The 20,806-nt window shown below is 50.1% G+C and overlaps 1 protein-coding gene across 1 annotated transcript in view; it reads right to left on the bottom strand.

Moving 5' to 3' along the window:
• LOC139274939 (hemopexin-like) overlaps window positions 1-19,219 on the bottom strand; it is a 33,665-nt gene extending 14,446 nt beyond the window's left edge. Inside the window, exons 1-4 of the mRNA XM_070891685.1 lie at window positions 19,186-19,219; window positions 16,466-16,543; window positions 15,488-15,630; window positions 6,390-6,537 (exon numbers count right to left, since the gene is read on the bottom strand). Coding sequence (XP_070747786.1) covers window positions 6,390-6,537; window positions 15,488-15,630; window positions 16,466-16,543; window positions 19,186-19,219 — 403 coding nt within the window. The remainder of the gene's footprint in view (window positions 1-6,389; window positions 6,538-15,487; window positions 15,631-16,465; window positions 16,544-19,185) is intronic.
• Window positions 19,220-20,806: the final 1,587 nt, after the last annotated feature.

Raw genomic sequence — 20,806 nt, 5'->3', positions numbered from 1 at the left:
AACACAAATCAAAGAGTCGGGATAAATGGGTCATTTTCCGGTTGGCAAACAGTGATTAGTGGGGTGCCGCAGAAATCGGTGCTGTGACCCCAACTATTTACAAACAATATTAATGACTTAGATGAAGGGACAGAGTGTAATGTAGTCAAGTTTGCCGATGATACAAAGATGGGTGTGAAAGCAAATTGTGAGGAGGACACACAAAATCTGCAAAGGGATATAGACAGACTCAGAGAGTGGGCAAATATTGGGCAGATGGAGTATAATGTGGGAAAATGTGAGTTTATCCACTTTGAGCACAAACAAGCAGGCTGACACTCCAGTGCAGTACTGAGGGAGCACTACACTTTCAGAGGTGCCGTCTTTTGGATGATACATTAAACCAAAGCCCCGTCTGCCCTCTTGGGTTAACATAAAAGATCCCACAGCAAGATTTCGAAGAAGAGCAGTGGAGGTCTCCCCGGTGTCCTGGCCAATATTTATCACAACCAACATCACACTGAGATACGATCCCACACACCGAGATACTGTCCCACACACCGAGATACTGTCCCACACACCGAGATACGGTCCCACACACCGAGATACGGTCACACACACCGAGATACGGTCCCACACACCGAGATACGGTCCCACACACCGAGATACGGTTCCACACACCGAGATACTGTCCCACACACCGAGATACTGTCTCACACACTGAGATATTGTCCCACACACCGAGATATGGTCCCACACACCGAGATACGGTCCCACACACCGAGATACGGTCCCACACACCGAGATACTGTCCCACACACCGAGATACGGTCCCACACACCGAGATACAGTCCCACACATCGAGATACGGTCCCACACACCGAGATACGGTCCCACACACCGAGATACGGTCTCATATAGAAACATAGAAAATAGGCGCAGGAGTAGGCCATTCGGCCCTTCGAGCCTGCACCGCCATTCAATAAGATCATGGCTGATCATTCCCTCAGTACCCCTTTCCTGCTTCCTCTCCATATCCCTTGATCCCTTCAGCCGTAAGGGCCATATCTAACTCCCTCTTGAATATATCCAGTGAACTGGCATCAACAACTCTCTGCGGCAGGGAATTCCACAGGCTAACAACTCTCTGAGTGAAGAAGTTTCTTCTCATTTCCATCCTAAATGGCCTACTCCTTATCCTAAGACTATGTCCCCTGGCTCTGGACTTCCCCAACATCGGGAACATTTATCTCGCATCGAACCTGTCCAGTCCCGTCAGAATCTTATATGTTTCTATGAGATCCCCTCTCATCCTTCTAAACTCCAGTGAATATGACAGCCCAGCCATCCCTGGAATCAGTCTGGTGAACCTTCACTGCACTCCCTCAATAGCAAAAACGTCCTTCCTCAGATTAGGAGACCAAAACTGAACACAATATTCCAGGTGAGGCTTCACCAAGGCCCTGTACAACTGCAGTAAGACCTTCCTGCTCCTATACTCAAATCCCCTAGCTATAAAGGCCAACATACCATTTGCCTACTTTACTGCCTGCTGTACCTGCATGCCAACTTTCAATGACTGATGAACCATGACACCCAAGCCCCGTTGCACCTCCCCTTTTCCTAATCTGCCGTCATTCAGATAATATTCTGCCTTCGTGTTTTGCCCCCAAAATGGATTACCTCACATTTATCCACATTATACTGCATCTGCCACGCATTTGCCCACTCACCTAACCTGTCCAAGTCACCCTGCAGCCTCCTAGCATCCCCCTCACAGTTCACACCACCACCCAGTTTAGTGTCAGCTGAAAACTTGGAGATATTATACTCAATTCCTTCATCCAAATCATTAATGTATATTGTAAATAGCTGGGGTCCCAGCACTGAGTCCTGCGGCACTCCACTAGTCACTGCCTGCCATTCTGAAAAGGACCCGTTTATCCCGATTCTCTGCTTCCTGTCTGCCAACCAGTTCTCTATCCATGTCAGTACATTACCCCCAATACCATGTGCTTTGATTTTACACACCAATCTCTTGAGCGAGACCTTGTCAAACGCCTTTTGAAAATCCAAATACACCACATCCACTGGTTCTCCCTTGTCCACTCTGCTAGTCACATCCTCAAAAAATTCCAGAAGATTCGTCAAGCATGATTTCCCTTTCATAAATCCATGTGACTTGATCCTGTCACTGCTTTCCAAATGCGCTGCTATTTCATCCTTAATGATTGATTCCAACATTTTCCCCACTACTGATGTCAGGCTAACCGGTCTATAATTACCCGTTTTCTCTCTCCCTCCTTTTTTAAAAAGTGGTGTTACATTAGCAACCCTCCAGTCCATGGGAACTGATCCAGAGTCGATAGACTGTTGGAAAATGATCACCAATGCATCCACTATTTCTAGGGCCACTTCTTTAAGTACTCTGGGATGCAGACTATCAGGCCCCGGGGATTTATCGGCCTTCAATCCCATCAATTTCCCTAACACAATTTCCGCCTAATAAGGATATCCTTCAGTTCCTCCTTCTCACTAGACCCACTGTCCCCTAGTACATTCGGAAGGTTATTTGTGTTTTCCTTCGTGAAGACAGAACTGAAGTACTTGTTCAATTGGTCTGCCATTTCTTTGTTCCCCATTATAAATTCACCTGAATCTGACTGCAAGGGACCTACATTTGTCTTCACTAATCTTTTTCTCTTCACATATTTATAGAATCTTTTGCAGTCAGTTTTTATGTTCCCTGTAAGCTTCCTCTCGTACTCTCTTTTCCCCGTCTTAATTAAACCCTTAGTCCTCCTCTGTTGAATTCTAAATTTCTCCCAGTCCTCAGGTTTGTTGCTTTTTTTAGCCAATTTATATGCCTCTTCCTTGGTTTTTACACTATCCTACTTTCCCTAGTTAGCCACGGTTGAGCCACCTTCCCTGTTTTCTTTTTACTCCAGACAGGTATGTATAATTGCTGAAGTTCATCATTGTAATCTTTAAATGTTTGCCATTGCTTATCCACCGTCAACCCTTTAAGTATCCTTTGCCAGTCTATTCTCGCCAATTCACGCCTCATACCATCGAAGTTACCTTTCCTTAAGTTCAGGACCCTAGTTTTCGAATTAACTGTGTCGCTCTCCATCTTAATAAAGAATTCTACCATATTATGGTCACTCTTCCCCAAGATTGCTAATTAGTCCCTTCTCATTACCCAGTCTAGGATGGCCAGCTCTCCAGTTGGTTTCTTGACATATTGGTCTAGAAAACCATCCCTAATGCACTCCAGGAAATCCTCCTCCACCGCATTGCTACCAGTTTGGTTAGCCCAATCAATATGTAAATTAAAGTTGCCCATAATAGCTGCTGTACCTTTATTGCACACATCCCTTATTTCTTGTTTGATACTGTCCCCAACCTCACTACTACTGTTTGGTGGTCTGTACACAACTCCCACTAGCGTTTTCTGCCCTTTGGTATTCCGCAGCTCCACCCATACCGATTCCACATCATCCAGACTCATGTCCCTCCTTACTATTGCACTAATTTCCTCTTTAACCAGCAACGCCACCCTGCCTCATTTTCCACTCTGCCTATCCTTCTTAAATATTGAATACCCCTGGATGTTGAGTTCCCAGCCTTGGTCACCCTGGAGCCATGTCTCCGTGATGCCAATTACATCATATCCATTAACTGCTGTCTGCTTGGTTGGCAGATAAACGGATCCTTTTCAGAATGGCAGGCAGTGACTGGTGGGGTGCCGCAGGGCTCAGTGCTGAGACCCCAGCTATTTACAAGATACATTAATGATTTAGGTGAAGGAATTGAGTGTATTATCTCCCAGTTTGCAGATGACACTAAGCTGGGTGGCGGTGTGAGCTGTGAGGAGGATGTTGGACAGGTTAAGTGAGTGGGCAAATGCGTGGCAGATGCAGTATAATGTGGATAAATGTGAGGTTATCCACTTCGGTGGCAAAAACACGAAGGCAGAATATTATTTGAATGGCGGCAGATTAAGAAAAGGGGAGGTGCAACGAGGCCTGGGTGACATGGTACATCAGTCATTGAAAGCTGGCATGCAGGTACAGCAGGGTGTGAAAAAGGCAAATGGTAAGTTGGCCTTCATAGCTTGGGGATTTAAGTATAGGAGCAGGGAGGTCTTACTGCAGTTGTACAGGGCCTTGGTGAGGCCTCACGTGGAATATTGTGTTTAGTTTGGTCTCCTAATCTGAGGAAGGACATTCTTGCTATTGAGGGAGTGATTCCCGGATGGCAGGACTGACATATGAGGAGAGACTGGATCAACTGGGCCTGTATTCACTGGAGTTTAGAAGGATGAGAGGGGATCTCATAGAAACATATAAAATTCTGATGGGACTGGACAAGTTAGATGCAGGAAGAATGTTCCCGATGTTGAGAACCAGGGGACACAGTCTTAGGATAAGGGGTAGGCCCTTTAGGACTGAGATGAGGAGAAACTTCTTCACTCAGAGAGTTGTTAACCTGTGGAATTCCCTACCACAGAGAGTTGTTGATGCCAGTTCATTGGATATATTCAAGAGGGAGTTAAATATGGCCCTTACGGCTAAAGGGATCAAGGGGTATAGAGAGAAAGCAGGAAAGGGGTACTGAGGTGAATGATCAGCCATGATCACATTGAATGGCGGTGCAGGCTCGATGGGCCGAATGGCCTACTCCTGCACCTATTTTCTATGTTTCTATGTTTCTATATTGCCCTCATCGACCCTCTTGGTGACCTCTTTGAAAAATTCAATCAAGTTAGTTAAACATGATCTTCCTTTAACAAATCCATGCTGACTGTCCCTGATTAATCTTTGCTTATCTAAATGTAGATTTATCCTGTCTTACTGGATTTTTTACAATAATTTTCCCACCACTGAGGTTTGGCTGTAATTACTCGGTCTATCCCTTTCTTCCTCCTTAAACAAGGGCACCACATTAGCAGTCCTCCAGTCCTCTGGCACCATGCCTGAATCCAAACAAAGCTGGAAAAATGATGGTCAGAGCCTCTGCTATTTCCTCTCTTGCTTCGCTCAACAGCCTGGGATGCATTTCATCTGGGCCTGGGGACTTATCCACTTTCAAAGCCAGCAAACCCCCCAATCCCTCCTCTCTCACTATGTCTATTTTGTCCAGAATTTCACACTCCTTCTCGATAGCAATAACTACATTGCCCCTTTCCTTTGTGAAAACAGACATAAAGTATTCATGAAGAACCAGAGCCACATCTTCCGCCTCCACACACCGAGATTACCCTCATCGTCTCTAATAGGCCTTACCCTTTCTTTAGTTATTCTCTTGCTCTTAATATATTTATAGAACATCTTTGGGGTTTCCTTGATTTTACTTGCCAAGAATTTTTCATGCTGTCTCTTTGCTTTCCTAATATCCCTTTTAATTTCACCCTGGACTTTCTATATTCCTCCAGAGATTTTATAGTATTTAGCCATTGGTATATGATATAAGCTTCCCTTTTTTTCTTTACCCTCCCCTGTAAGTCTGTAGACATCCAGGGGACTGTAGAATTGTTATTCCCAACCATTTTCTTTAAGGACACATGTTTGGCCTGAGCCCTCCGGATCTCCTCCTTGAATGCCTCCCACTGTTCTGGCACTGGTTTACATTCAAGTAGCTGTTTCCAGTTCACTGTGGCCAAATCACTCCTTAACTTAGCAGTTAGCTTTTCCCCAATTTGGGAATATAGGCCCAACCGACTCAACCTTTCTTCATAAGACAACCCCTTCTTCTCAGGAATTAACCTACTGAACCTTCTCTGAACTGCCTCCAATACAAATATATCCTTCCTTAAATAAGGAGACCAAAACTGTACGCAGTACTCCAGGTGTGGCCTCACCAATACCCTGTACAGTTGTAGCAGGACTTCTCTGCTTTTATACTCCATCCCCCTTTGTAATAAAAGCCAATATTTAATTTGCATTCCTGATTACTTGCTGTACCTGCATACTCACTTTTTGTGTTTAATGCACAAGGACCCCCAGATCCCTCTGTATCGCAGCATTTTATTATCTCTCTCCATTTAAATAATAATTTGTTTTTTTATTTTTCCTACCAAAGTGGATAACCTCACATTTTCCCACATTATACTTCATCTGCCAATGTTTTGCTCATTCACTGAGCCTGTCTATATGCCTTTGTGTCCTCCTCACTACTTGCTTTACCACTTATCTTTATATCAGCAGCAAACTTGGCTGCATTACACTCAGTCAGGAGGGCGAAACCTGCCTCAATTTCCTGCCCCTGCCCACGAGTGACTAAACCCAACTGAGACTCACAAACTGAGGTCAGCTGACACAGCAGGGAAGGAATCTAGCACCTTGTGGTCTGTCCAATTCCATCTCCATCGGGAGGAAAATCGGGACCACTTCACAGAATGCCCTTACCTTTGAAAAAGATTACTGAATCCTCCGCACAGTCTCCTTTTGGGCACTGAACCGCTGCCCCCAGATTGTCGGGAATTCCCGGGAATTTATCGTGGATTAGGAACTGTCCTTCTGATATATTGCCACGATATTGCCAGACCTGATTCCCCTGAGAATCAATGGGAATTCTGTGAGTGAACTAAATGATACAATTTTAAATCGGGTGCAGGAACAGACAGACCTGGGGGTGGATGAACACACATCTTTGAAGGTGGCAGGACACATTGAGAATTTGTTGAAAAGCAAGTTGGGATCCTGGATTAATAGAGGCAAAACGTACAAAAACAAGGAAGCTATACTAAACCTTTATGAAACACTAGTTAGGCCGCAGCTGGAGCCAATTCTGGGCAGGATGTCACGGCCCTACAGAGGGTGCGGAGGAGATTGACCAGAATGGTTCCAGGGATGAGGGACTTCAGTTACGGGGAGAGACTGGAGAAGCTGGGCTTGTTCTCCTTCGATCAGAGAACAACAACAAGGTATTGTCCCAAGGCGTTTCACAGGAGACGGAGAGAAGTTTAAGAGAAGATTCAATAGAGGGGTTCAAAATCATGAAGGCTTTTGATAGAGTAACTAAGGAGCAACTGTTCCCAGGGGCAGGAGGGTCGGTAACCAGAGGGACACAGATTGACGCTAATCGGCGATAGAACCAGTGGGGGAGATGGGGGAACTTTTTACACAAAGCGTTGTGATCTGGAACGCGCTGCTTGAAAGGTCGCTGTGAGCTGAGACAATATAGTGAGTGGGCAAAGGTCTGGCAGCTGGAGTATAATGTGGGAAGATGTGAGGTTATCTACTTTGGCAGAAAAAATAGAAAAGCAAATTATTATTTAAATGGAGAAAAATTGCAATACAGAGGGACCTGGGAGTCCTTGTGCATGAAACACAAACAGTTAGTATGCAGGTGTCATGTATTCAACTATCATTGTAACCCATGTATAAGCTGACCTAAGTTGTACACCTTGAGAACACTGACCACAAGGTGCGTACTTCTGGGAGACACTCCCAATGTGGACGTTCAGGTATAAAAGGGGAAGCTCCACCCATCTTCATCACTTAAGGTCTTGGTAATAAAGGTAACTGGTCACAGAGTGACCTTCTCTCAAGTATGGGCCTCGTGTGCATTTATACTGTATAGTAAGGACATATCATTGGCGACGAGAAACTGGGATTTAAACCACGCGAGCATGGCCACTAGCAGCACAGACGAGAGGTACTGTGTTGGTGATGATTGGGACGACTTTATTGAGAGACTACAGCAAAGTTTTGTCACTAAGGAATGGTTGGGACAGGATTCGGCCGACAAACGCAGGGCTCATCTCCTGACGGTTTGTGGATCCAGAACGTACTCCCTGATGAAGGACCTTCTAGCGCCAGAGAAGCCGGCGGACAAGATGTTCGAAAAGCTCAGTAAGTTGATCGGGGAACACCTTAAACTGGCGAGCAGCATGCACATGGCGAGACACCGGTTTTACACGCACCGGCGGCGAGAAGGGCAAAGCGTTCCTGACTTTGTGGCAGATCTCCGGTGACTGGTGAGCCTATGTAAGTTCCCAGATGCATGCAGAGCGGAGATGCTGCGAGACTTTTTTATTGAGGGCATCAGGCACGCTGGGATTTTCAGGAAACTGATTGAGACCAAAGACTTGACCTTGGAAGCAGTAGCTCTGATAGCCCAGACATTTATCTCAGCGGAGGAAGAAACCAGAATGATGTATGACAAAAATCTTGGCACAAAAGCGACGAACGACCAGGGAGTCAACATTGTTAACACGGCACACAGTTCTCTAGGCAGACAAGGGCAATCGGACATGCCCCAGCATGTAGTCGATACCCAAAGGGGGAATTCAACAGAGACAATGGCTAGCTGAACAGCGATTCATGCCATCGCAATGGACAATGCGGCCAGTAATGGAGCCATCAACACGGTTAATGGTGCGCTTAAGGACAGTTACAGAGACAGTCAGAGACGATCGACTGGTAATGGACCTTTTGTTTCCAACAATGGGGCCTCCAGCTCATGCTGGAGGTGTGGAGGCAAATACCCAGCCAGAGCTTGCGGGTATCAGCAATATACCTGCAGAAACTGCAACATCAGCGGTCACTTGGCGCATATGTGCAGGAAGCCTGCAGCCAGGTTGATGTACGAGGAGGACGGGTCCGATGTAAGCCCTACGAGGCCAAATGGACACTGGGGGAAAATCACTGGAAGCTGAAGTTCAGCGAGTTCATGTGGAGCACATATACAGTTCATATACCAGGATGTCACTGATAATGATGAAAGTGCTCCTCAATGGCATCCCAGTATTAAAGGAGCTATACACGGGGGCCAGCCAGTCCCTGATGAATATCAACAGTTCAAAAGGTTGTGGGTGTCCAAGGCCAAGAGGCCAAAATTATTGCCAATTGACGCACAGTTACGGACATATACAAAGGAGATCATTCCGGTGCCAGGCAGCGCCACGGTAGTCGTGGCCCACAAAGATTCGGAGAAAAGGTTGCCACTCTGGATTGTCCCGGGGGAGGAGTTGGCTGTCTGTCATGAACTGGAAATGGGGCGATGTCAATTCTTCTGTGGAGCGAGTATCATGCTCACAGGTCCTGGACTCATTATTTCAACCCGGCATCGGCACTTTCATGGGGACCAAGGTAGTGATTCACATAAAGCTGGACGTCAGGCCAGTACACCACAAGGCCATGATGTGGGAAAAGATAGAATGCGAATTGGACCGCCTGCTGATGGAAGGCATCATCTCGCCAGTCGAATTCAGTGACTGGGCGAGCCCGATCGTGCCGGTGCTCAAGGCGGATGGGTCGGTCAGGATATGTGGCGATTACAAGGCCACCATCAATCGGGTGTCACTCCAAGACCAGTACCCGCTACCGAGAGCGGAGGACCTCTTTGCTACGCTATCCGGTGGCAAACTTTTTTCAAAATTGGACCTAACCTCAGCTTACATGACCCAGGAGCTGGCGAGTGAGTTGAAGAAGCTGACCACCATCATGACACACAAGGGGTTGTTTGAGTATAACAGATGTCCGTTCAGGATTCGTTCGGCCGCCGTGATCTTTCAGCGAAATATGGAAAGCCTCCTCAAGCCGATTCCAAGGACGGTGGTTTTTCGAGGCGACATCCTCATCACGGGTCACGATACTGAAGAACACCTCCAAAACCTGGAGGAGGTGCTACGCAGACTGGACCGGGTAGGTCTGTGACTGAAAAAGGTGAAGTGCGTCTTCTTAGCTCCAGAGGTAGAATTCCAGGGTAGGAGGGTAGCAGCAGGCGGGATCAGACCCACTGCGTCCAAAACGGAAGCGATCCAGAGAGCACCCAGACCCCATAACACGATGGAGCTGCGTTCGTTCCTGGGGCTCCTGAACTATTTTGACAACTTTCTTCACAAATTGAGCAAGCTGTTAGAGCCGCTACACGTGCTCCTATGCAAAGGTCGCGATTGGGTCTGGGGGGACAGCCAGGAAAGGGCTTTTGATAGAGCACGCAATTTGTTATGCTCCAACAAACTGTTAACGTTATATGACCCGTGTAAAAAACTAATTTTAACGTGCGATGCGTCGTCCTATGGGTTCGGGTGTGTGTTGCAGCATGTGAATGCCAATGGTCAGTTACAGCCGGTTGCTTATGCCTCCAGAAATCTGTCCCAGGCAGAAAGGGGCTACAGGATGGTAGAAAAGGAAGCACTAGCATGTGTATATGCAGTAAAAAAAAATGCACCAGTACCTCTTTGGCAGGAAATTTGAGCTGGAGACAGATCACAAACCCCTAGACATCCCTTTTGGTGATAACAAGGCCATAAATGCAAATGCATCGGCCCGCATACAGAGGTGGGCACTCACGTTAGCCGCCTATGACTATACAATTCGGCACAGACCGGGCACTGAAAACTGTGCCGATGCACTCAGCAGGCTCCCACTAGCCACCACTGAGGGGACAACTGAGCATGATGCTGAGATGGTCATGGCTGTTGAAGCTTTCGAAAGCGAAGGCTCACCTGTGACAGCCCGTCAGATTAAAGTCTGGACAAATAAATACCCGCTACTGTCTTTAGTTAAGAAATGTGTCCTGAATGGGGACTGGGCAGCCACGTACGGGGCATGCCCTGAGGAATTTAATCCGTTTCAAAGGCGTAAGGATGAACTCTCGATTCAGGCCGACTGCCTACTATGGGGAAACCGAGTAGTCATGCCCCAAGATGGGCAGAGAGGTGTTTATCAGAGAACTCCCCAGGAGCACCCGGTCATTGTAGTGATGAAGGCAATTACCAGGTCACACGTTTGGTGGCCAGGCATAGATGCAGACCTGGAACTTTGTGTTCACAGGTGCAACACGTGTGCTAAGCTGGGGAACGCACCCAGGGAAGCCCCCCTTAGCCCCTGGTCCTGGCCCGCCAAGCCATGGTCACGCATCCATGTGGACTACGCAGGTCCTTTCATGGGAAAAATGTTTTTGGTTGTAGTAGACGCCTACTCCAAATGGATTGAGTGTGACATTCTCAATTCAAGCACATCCTCTGCCACGGTAGAAAGTCGACGGGCAATGTTCGCCGCCCATGGTCAGCGACAATGGCCCGTGCTTCCAGGACTTCATAGCAGGCAATGGAATCAATCATGTCAGAACGGCACCATTCAAGCCGGCCTCAAACAGCCAGGCGGAACGAGCAGTGCAGCTAATCAAACAAGGAATGCTCAGAATCCAAGGGGGTTCCCTATAAAGCCGCTTATCACGCCTCCTGTTGGCCAATAGATCCCGACCACACTCGCTCACAGGGGTTCCACCCGCAGAGCTGCTAATGAAAAGGACGCTCAAAACCAGGTTATCCCTTATACACCCTACTATGAAAGAAATTATTAAGAGCAGGAAATTGTTGACAGGAATGCGAGGGCGCTATGTATTGATGTCAATGACCCTGTTTTTGTCCTTAATTACGCTGCAGGGCCCAAATGGCTTGCAAGCACTGTCATTGCCAAAGAGGGGAATAGGGTGTTGGTAGTTAAACTTACCAATGGATAAATCGGTTGCAAACACGTGGATCAAACTAAAAGGAGGTTCAGCAACCCCATAGAAGAAGCAGAGGAAGAACATGATGTAGAGTTCACTCCACCACAGGTGACCGAACACCGGAACCAAGTGGAGGAGAGTCCAGTCACTGGGCAGTCCGGACAGGCCTGAGGCACCGCAAACAGCAGAGACTCAGGCCAGCGCCCAACAACCGGAGCCACAACTCAGGCGCTCTACAAAGGAGCATAAACCACCGGAGAGACTTAACCTGTAATCCCAATAAGACTTTGGGGGGGAGGTGATGTCATGTATTCAACTGTCATTGTAACCCATGTATAAGCTGACCTAAGTTGTACACCATGAGAACACTGACCACAAGGGGCGAACTTGTGGGAGGCACTCCTAACCTGGACTTTCAGGTATAAAAGGGCAAGCTCCACCCACTTTCATCACTTGAGGTCTTGGTAATAAAGGTAACTGGTCACAGAGTGACCTTCTCTCAAGTATGGGCCTTGTGTGCGTTTATACTGTACAGTAAGGGCATATCAGCAGGTACAGCAAGTGATCAGGAAGGCAAATAGAATGTTGGCCTTTATTGCAAGGGGGATAGACTATAAAAGCACAGAAATCCTGCTCCAACTGTACAGGGTATTGGTGAGGCCAAACCTGGAGTACTGTGTACAGTTTTGGCCTCCGTATTTAAGGAGGGATATACTGGCATTGGCGGCTGTCAGAGAAGATTCACTCGGTTGATTCCGGAGATGAAAGGTTTGACTTATGAATATAGGTTGACCAAGTTGGGCCTTTACTCATTGGAGTTCAGAAGAATGAGAGGTGATCTTATTGAAACATATAAGATAATGAAGGGGCTTGACAGCTTAGATGCAGAGAATATATTTCCAGTCATGGGGGAATAGAAACAATGGGCCCAAGTTTCCACATGAGCTGGGCGCCCGTTTTTCGTGCCTAAAACGAAGCCTAAAAAAAAACACGCTATTCTCGAGCGCCCTGCAGCTCCTTGTCTGCCTGGGGCGGTGCCCAGGGGGGCGGAGCCTACACTCGCGCCGATTTTGTAAGTGGGAGGGGGCGGGTACCATTTAAATAAGTTTTTTTCCTGCCGGCAACGCTATGCGTGCGCGTGTTCCCCCCCCCCCGCCACCTGTGGGAACAAAAGGAACGGCTCCCCCCCCCCTCCCCCCCCACGGGAACGAAAGGACCGGCTCCCCCCCCCGCGGGAACAAAAGGAACGGCTCCCCCCCCTCCCCCCACCGCGGGAACGAACGGAACGGCCCCCCCCCCCCACGGGAACGAACGGAACGGCTCCCCCCCCCGCGGGAACGAAAGGACCGGCTCCCCCCCCCACGGGAACGAAAGGAACGGCTCCCCCCCCCACGGGAACGAACGGAACGGCTCCCCCCCCCACGGGAACGAAAGGAACGGCTCCCCCCCCCACGGGAACGAAAGGAACGGCTCCCCCCTCCCCTCCCCCCCTCCCCCCCCCGCGGGAACGAAAGGAACGGCTCCCCCCCCCACGGGAACGAACGGAACGGCTCCCCCCCCCACGGGAACGAAAGGAACGGCTCCCCCCCCCGCGGGAACGAAAGGAACGGCTCCCCCCCCCGCGGGAACGAAAGGACCGGCTCCCCCCCCCACGGGAACGAACGGAACGGCCCCCCCCCCCCACGGGAACGAACGGAACGGCTCCCCCCCCCGCGGGAACGAAAGGACCGGCTCCCCCCCCCACGGGAACGAAAGGAACGGCTCCCCCCCCCACGGGAACGAACGGAACGGCTCCCCCCCCCACGGGAACGAACGGAACGGCTCCCCCCCCCACGGGAACGAAAGGAACGGCTCCCCCCCCCACGGGAACGAAAGGAACGGCTCCCCCCTCCCCTCCCCCCCTCCCCCCCCCGCGGGAACGAACGGAACGGCTCCCCCCCCCCCACCTGTGGGAACGAAAGGAACGGCTCTCCCCCCCCCCCCCGCGGGAACGAAAGGAACGGCTCTCCCCCCCCCCCCCCGCGGGAACGAACGGAACGGCTCCCCCCCCCCCCCCGCGGGAACGAAAGGACCGGCTCCCCCTCCCGCGGGAACGAAAGGACCGGCTCCCCCCTCCCCTCCCCCCCTCCCCCTCCCGCGGGAACGAACGGAACGGCTCCCCCCCCCCCCGCGGGAACGAAAGGACCGGCTCCCCCCCCCGCGGGAACGAAAGGACCGGCTCCCCCTCCCGCGGGAACGAAAGGACCGGCTCCCCCTCCCGCGGGAACGAAAGGACCGGCTCCCCCCCCCCGCGGGAACGAAAGGACCGGCTCCCCCTCCCGCGGGAACGAAAGGACCGGCTCCCCCTCCCGCGGGAACGAAAGGACCGGCTCCCCCTCCCGCGGGAACGAAAGGACCGGCTCCCCCTCCCGCGGGAACGAAAGGACCGGCTCCCCCTCCCGCGGGAACGAAAGGACCGGCTCCCCCTCCCGCGGGAACGAACGGAACGGCTCCCCCCCCCGCGGGAACGAACGGAACGGCTCCCCCCCCCACCTGTGGGAACGAACGGAACGGCTCCCCCCCCCCCCGCGGGAACGAAAGGACCGGCTCCCCCCTCCCCTCCCCCCCTCCCCCCCCCGCGGGAATGAACGGAACGGCTCCCCCCCCCACCTGTGGGAACGAAAGGAACGGCTCTCCCCCCCCCCCGCGGGAACGAAAGGACCGGCTCCCCCTCCCGCGGGAACGAAAGGACCGGCTCCCCCTCCCGCGGGAACGAACGGAACGGCTCCCCCCCCCCCCGCGGGAACGAAAGGACCGGCTCCCCCCCCCGCGGGAACGAAAGGACCGGCTCCCCCTCCCGCGGGAACGAAAGGAACGGCTCCCCCCCCCGCGGGAACGAACGGAACGGCTCCCCCCCCCCACCTGTGGGAACGAAAGGAACGGCTCCCCCCTCCCCTCCCCCCCTCCCCCCCCCACGGGAATGAACGGAACGGCTCCCCCCCCGCGGGAACGAACGATGGCTGAAGCACTTTCACACAGGTAGGAAGATGGTTTATTTAATCTTTTCTTGGCTTATAAATGTTTATTCAGATTGGATTTATTTGTATAATATTTGTAGAAGTATAACTAAGGATTTATTATAGAATTTAATGAGTTCCCTTCCCCCCCCCCCCCCCCACCTCGTTCTGGACGCCTAATTTGTAACCTGCGCCTGATTTTTTAATGTGTAGAACAGGTTTTTTCAGTTCTACAAAAATCTTCACTTGCTCCCTTCTAAGTTAGTTTGGAGTACGTTTTCACTGTGGAAACTTTGAAATCAGGCTTCAGTGGCCGGACACGCCCCCTTTTGAAGAAAAAATTCTGTTCCAAAGTAGAACTGTTCCACCTGACTAGAACTGCAGAAAAAAAAATGTGGAGAATTGCGATTTCTAAGATAGTCCGTTCTCCACCAGTTGCTCCTAAAAATCAGGCGCAAATCATGTGGAAACTTGGGCCCATAGAAACATAGAAAATAGGTGCAGGAGTAGGCCATTTGGCCTTTCGAGCCTGCACCACCATTCAATAAGATCATGGCTGATCATTCACCTCAGTACCCCTTTCCTGCTTTCTCTCCATATCTAGAACTAGGGAGTGTAGTTTCAGAATAAGGGGCCGCCCACTTAAAACTGAGATGAGGAGGAATTTCTTCTCTCAGTGGGTTGTAAATTTGTGGAATTCTCTGCCCCAGAGAGCTATGGAGGCTGGGTCATTGTATATATTTAAGGCGAAGATAGAGAGTTTTGAGCGATAAAGGAGTAAAGGGTTATGGGGAGCGGGCAGGGAAATGGAGCTGAGTCCATGATCAGATCAGCCATGATCTTATTGAATTGTGGAGCAGGCTCGAGGGGCCGAATGGCCGACTCCTGCTCCTATTTCTTATGTTCTTATGTTCTCTGAGCATCAGTGAGCAGGTTCGAGGCCTCTCTCAGGCTTTTCCCACCACACGGGGCCCTGAATGAAAGCTGTGGGTGTGCTGGTCTGGTGGAGACCTGGTAACCATGGATACTGTCACCGAGGAACTTACCTTGAAGAAGAACATTCTGTCATGGTGGTCCGGGGAGTTTTTGTGATGTATTCGGAGCGCTGCGTCGAGGTGATCCGGCAAATGGGGCCAGGTTTTATTGATCAAATCGGCGGGACTATGAAAACCGCTCCACAAAAACTCATCTGTCAAATGCAAAGTTCCAGAGACAGCGATTAGCATCTTTGCAAATCCCACATCAAAACATTGTCTCAGCTTTTGCTCATAAAAGTTATCAGCAACACCGATACCATTTTCATATATTAACCCCACCCACCCACTCCCCATATCCCCCAACCCCACCCACCCACTCCCCATATCCCCCAATCCCACCCACCCTCTCCCCATATCCCCCAACCCCACCCGCCCTCTCCCCATATCCCCCAACCCCACCCACCCACTCCCCATATCCCCCAATCCCACCCACCCACTCCCCATATCCCTCAATCCCACCTACTCTCTCCCCATATCCCCCAACCCCACCCGCCCTCTCCCCATATCCCCCAACCCCACCCACCCTCTCCCCATATCCCCCAATCCCACCCACCCTCTCCCCATATCCCCCAACCCCACCCACCCCCTCGTGGGGGAATCTAGAACTAGCGGACATAGTTTCAGAATAAGGTGTCGCCCATTTAAAATGGAAATGAGGAGAAATTTCTTCTCTCAGAGGGTTGTAAATCTATGGAATTCTCTACCCCAGAGAGCTGTGGAAGGTGGGTCATTGAATATATTTAAGGTGGAGATAGACAGATTTTTGAGTGATAAGGAAGTGAAGGATTATGGGGAGCGGGCGGAAGAGGAGCTGAGTCCATGATCAGACCAGCCATGATCTTACTGAATGGCGGAGCAGGCTCGAGGGGCCAAATGGCCGACTCCTGCTCCTATTTCTTATGTTCTTATGTTTGTTATTTTGGGCTGGAGGATAAAGTGTGAGGAAATTCACCTCTCCCGTCACGGACTCTGCAGCCATAGACTTACCTCGGAAAAAGTGGGTAACTCCCTGCTCATCCAGAGTGATTGCATCAAATCCGAGATCATCACATCGATTGGGATAACCTGGAAAAATAAATCACAAGCACCTTACTGAGGAGTCTAATCCAGTGCGATGGCCAAGGCAGCATGTAGAAACTTGAAGACCACTGCGGGCGTACCTAAAGCAAGTAAAGAGGGCTTCATTCACGGGCCTTCCACACAGTGGGGCTGGATGGGCGGGATGGCATTACCTGGGATTCTCTTCAGGTTAGGTTTGGGTAGATTGGGAATGGATGGGAGCGGTTTGAGTCAGTGTGATGTTATGTAATTGGACTGATGGGAGGGAAGGGGGTGGTTTGAGTCAGTGGGATGTTATGTAGTTGGACTGATGGGAGGGAAGGGGGTGGTTTGAGTCAGTGAGAGGTTTGAGTCAGTGAGATGTTATTTAATTGGACTGATGGGAGGGAAGGGGGTGGTTTGAGTCAGTGGGATGTTATGTAGTTTGACTGATGGGAGGGAAGGGGTTGGTTTGAGTCAGTGGGATGTTATGTAATTGGACTGATGGGAGGGAAGGGGGTGGTTTGAGTCAGTGGGATGTTATGTAATTGGACTGATGGGAGGGAAGGGGGTGGTTTGAGTCAGTGGGATGTTATGTAATTGGACTGATGGGAGGGAAGGGGGTGGTTTGAGTCAGTGGGATGTTATGTAATTGGACTGATGGGAGGGAAGGGGGTGGTTTGAGTCAGTGGGATGTTATGTAATTGGACTGATGGGAGGGAAGGGGGTGGTTTGAGTCAGTGGGATGTTATGTAATTGGACTGATGGGAGGGAAGGGGGTGGTTTGAGTCAGTGGGATGTTATGTAATTGGACTGATCGGAGGGAAGGGGTTGGTTTGAGTCAGTGGGATGTTATGTAGTTGGACTGATGGGAGGGAAGGGGGTGGTTTGAGTCAGTGGGATGTTATGTAGTTGGACTGATGGGAGGGAAGAGGGTGGTTTGAGTCAGTGGGATGTTACGTAATTGGACTGATGGGAGGGAAGGGGGTGGTTTGAGTCAGTGGGATGTTATGTAATTGGACTGATGGGAGGGAAGGGGGTGGTTTGAGTCGGTGGGATGTTATGTAATTGGACTGATGGGAGGGAAGAGGGTGGTTTGAGTCAGTGGGATGTTATGTAATTGGACTGATGGGAGGGAAGGGGGTGGTTTGAGTCAGTGGGATGTTATGTAATTGGACTGATGGGAGGGAAGGGGGCGGTTTGAGTCAGTGGGATGTTATGTAGTTGGACTGATGGGAGGGAAGGGGGTGGTTTGAGTCAGTGGGATGTTATGTAGTTGGACTGATGGGAGGGAAGGGGGTGGTTTGAGTCAGTGGGATGTTATGTAATTGGACTGATGGGAGGGAAGGGGGTGGTTTGAGTCAGTGGGATGTTATGTAGTTGGACTGATGGGAGGGAAGGGGGCGGTTTGAGTCAATGGGATGTTATGTAGTTGGACTGATCGGAGGGAAGGGGCTGGTTTGAGTCAGTGGGATGTTATGTAGTTGGACTGATGGGACAGAAGGGGGTGGTTTGAGTCAGTGGGATGTTATGTAATTGGACTGATGGGAGGAAAGGGGGCGGTTTGAGTCAGTGGGATGTTATGTAGTTTGACTGATGGGAGGGAAAGGGCTGGTTTGAGTCAGTGGGATGTTATGTAATTGGACTGATTGGAGGGAAGGGGGTGGTTTGAGTAAGTGGGATGGTATGTAATTGGACTGATGGGAGGGAAGGGGGCGGTTTGAGTCAGTGGGATGTTATGTAATTGGACTGATGGGAGGGAAGAGGGTGGTTTGAGTCAGTGGGATGTTATGTAGTTGGACTGATGGGAGGGAAAGGGGTGGTTTGAGTCAGTGGGATGTTATGTAATTGGACTGATCGGAGGGAAGGGGGTGCTTTGAGTCAGTGGGATGTTATGTAATTGGACTGATGGGAGGGAAGGGGGCGGTTTGAGTCAGTGGGATGTTATGTAATTGGACTGATGGGAGGGAAGGGGGTGGTTTGGGTCAGTTGGATGTTATGTAGTTTGACTGATGGGAGGGAGGGGGGTGGTTTGAGTCAGTGGGATGTTATTTAATTGGACTGATCGGAGGGAAGGTGGTGGTTTGAGTCAGTGGGATGTTATGTAATTGGACTGATGGGAGGGAAGGGGGCGGTTTGAGTCAGTGGGATGTTATGTAATTGGACTGATGGGAGGGAAGGGGGTGGTTTGAGTCAGTGGGATGTTATGTAATTGGACTGATGGGAGGGAAGGGGGCGGTTTGAGTCAGTGGGATGTTATGTAATTGGACTGATGGGAGGGAAGGGGGCGGTTTGAGTCAGTGGGATGTTATGTAATTGGACTGATGGGAGGGAAGGGGGTGGTTTGAGTCAGTGGGATGTTATGTAATTGGACTGATGGGAGGGAAGGGGTGGTTTGAGTCAGTGGGATGTTATGTAGTTTGACTGATGGGAGGGAAAGGGGTGGTTTGGGTAGTTAGGATTCGATGCAGTTGGACTGATGGGACGGGTTTATTCCAGAGTGAGTAACTGGTTCAGGGTTGGGATTGTACTCAATATGCCGCGAGAACTCACTGTCAGAACGTAGAGCTTTAGTGCTCCTTTCAAGGAACGAGGAGGTGGATGGGAAATGAACAGGCCGACAGTGCGGAGAGAGAGGTGTAGAGGAGAGCAGCAGCGTTGATACTGACCTGCGATGCTGGGGTGTGCGTGGTTCTGGCTCATCTCGCCATGCATGAGGCTTGCGTGTCTCTTCCTGAAATAAAGCAGCAAATCACTTTAACCCAGAGCTTCTCTGGCAATTCCCCTTGCCTCCCATTTTCTTCCAGATTTCCTGCAACCTCTCGGCACGACTTGTCCTGCGCTCAGGCTCTGGTAGTGTCCCACCATCGCTGGCTCCCCCCCTCCAGAACCTAGCTGGAGTCACTGTTCTTCATATGAGAGGCTGTTCAGCAACAGAGGGCATCACAGCCAGGACTGATCCTGTCCTCACTCGTGTTCACAAAAGGTCAAACCATGGGGTCAAGTTGCATAAACATCTCTTGTATTTCATTGGGTTTAGAACATTGAGGGCTGATCGAATCAAGGTCTTTGTGGAGTTTCAGTAAGGTTTATCGCCATCACATTGCATCTGCCATGTGTCTGCCCATTTCACCAGTCTTCACCTTCCTCCTGAAGTCTGCTGCCATCCTGGCCACTATTTACTACGTTGCCGAGCTTTGTATCATCCGCAAACTTCAAAAGTGTACTCCCTACACCCACATCCAAGTCATTTATATATAGCAAGAAAAGCAAACAGTCTAATTCCGACCCCTGGGGGAACCCACTTCATACTTCACTCCAGTCAGAAAATCATCCTTTAACCACCATTCTGTCTCCTATACCTTCACCAGTTTCGTTCCCAAGTTTCTTTAATACCATGTGCTTCATTTTTCCGAATAAGTCTGTCATGTGGTACTTTATCCAGACCTATATCTGCTGCACAACCTTTATCAACCCCCTCTGTTACTTCATCAAAGAACTCAATCAGGTTAGTCAGACATGATCTGCCTTTAACAAATCCGTGCTGGCTCTCCCTTGTGCTTCTCCAAGTGAGGATTTGATATGTCCTTACTGTACAGTATAAATGCACACAAAGCCCATACTTGAGAGAAGATCACTCTGTGATGAGTTACCTTTATTACCAAGACCTCAAGAGGCTGAAGGAGGGTGGAGCTTCCCCTTTTATACCGGAAAGTCCAGGTTAGGAGTGTCTCCCACAAGTTCGCTCCCTGTGGTCAATGTTCTCAAGGTGTACCTCGCCTTCGCATTCCAGATCAGCCATGATCTTTTTAAATGGCGGAGCAGGCTCGAGGGGCTAGATGGCCTACTCCTGTTCCTAATTCTTATGTTCTTATGTACAACTTGGGTCAGCTTAAACATGGGTTACAATGATAGTTGAATTCATGACATCACCTCCCCCCGAAAGTCTTATTGGGATCACAGGTTAAGTCTCTCTGGTGGTTTACGCTCCCTTGTAGAGCGCCTGAGTTGGGGCTCCGGTTGTTGGGCGCTGGCCTGAGTGTCTGCTGTTTGCGGTGCCTCAGGCCTGTCCGGACTGCCCACAGTGACTGGTCTCTCCTCCACTTGGTTCCGGTGTTCGGTCACCTGTGGTGGAGTAAACTCTACGTCGTGTTCTTCCTCTGCTTCTTCTATGGAGTTGTTGAACCTCCTTTTAGTTTGGTCCACGTGTTTGCGTCAGATTTGTCCATTGGTAAGTTTAACTACCAAAATCTTATTCCCCTCTTTGGCAATCACAGTGCCTGCGAGCCA

This window comes from Pristiophorus japonicus, chromosome 10, assembly GCF_044704955.1.
Source record: "Pristiophorus japonicus isolate sPriJap1 chromosome 10, sPriJap1.hap1, whole genome shotgun sequence".
NCBI classification, from domain to species: domain Eukaryota; kingdom Metazoa; phylum Chordata; class Chondrichthyes; family Pristiophoridae; genus Pristiophorus; species Pristiophorus japonicus.
Note: the sequence above shows the minus strand (reverse complement) of the source record. Positions and strands in the feature narration are given on the sequence as shown.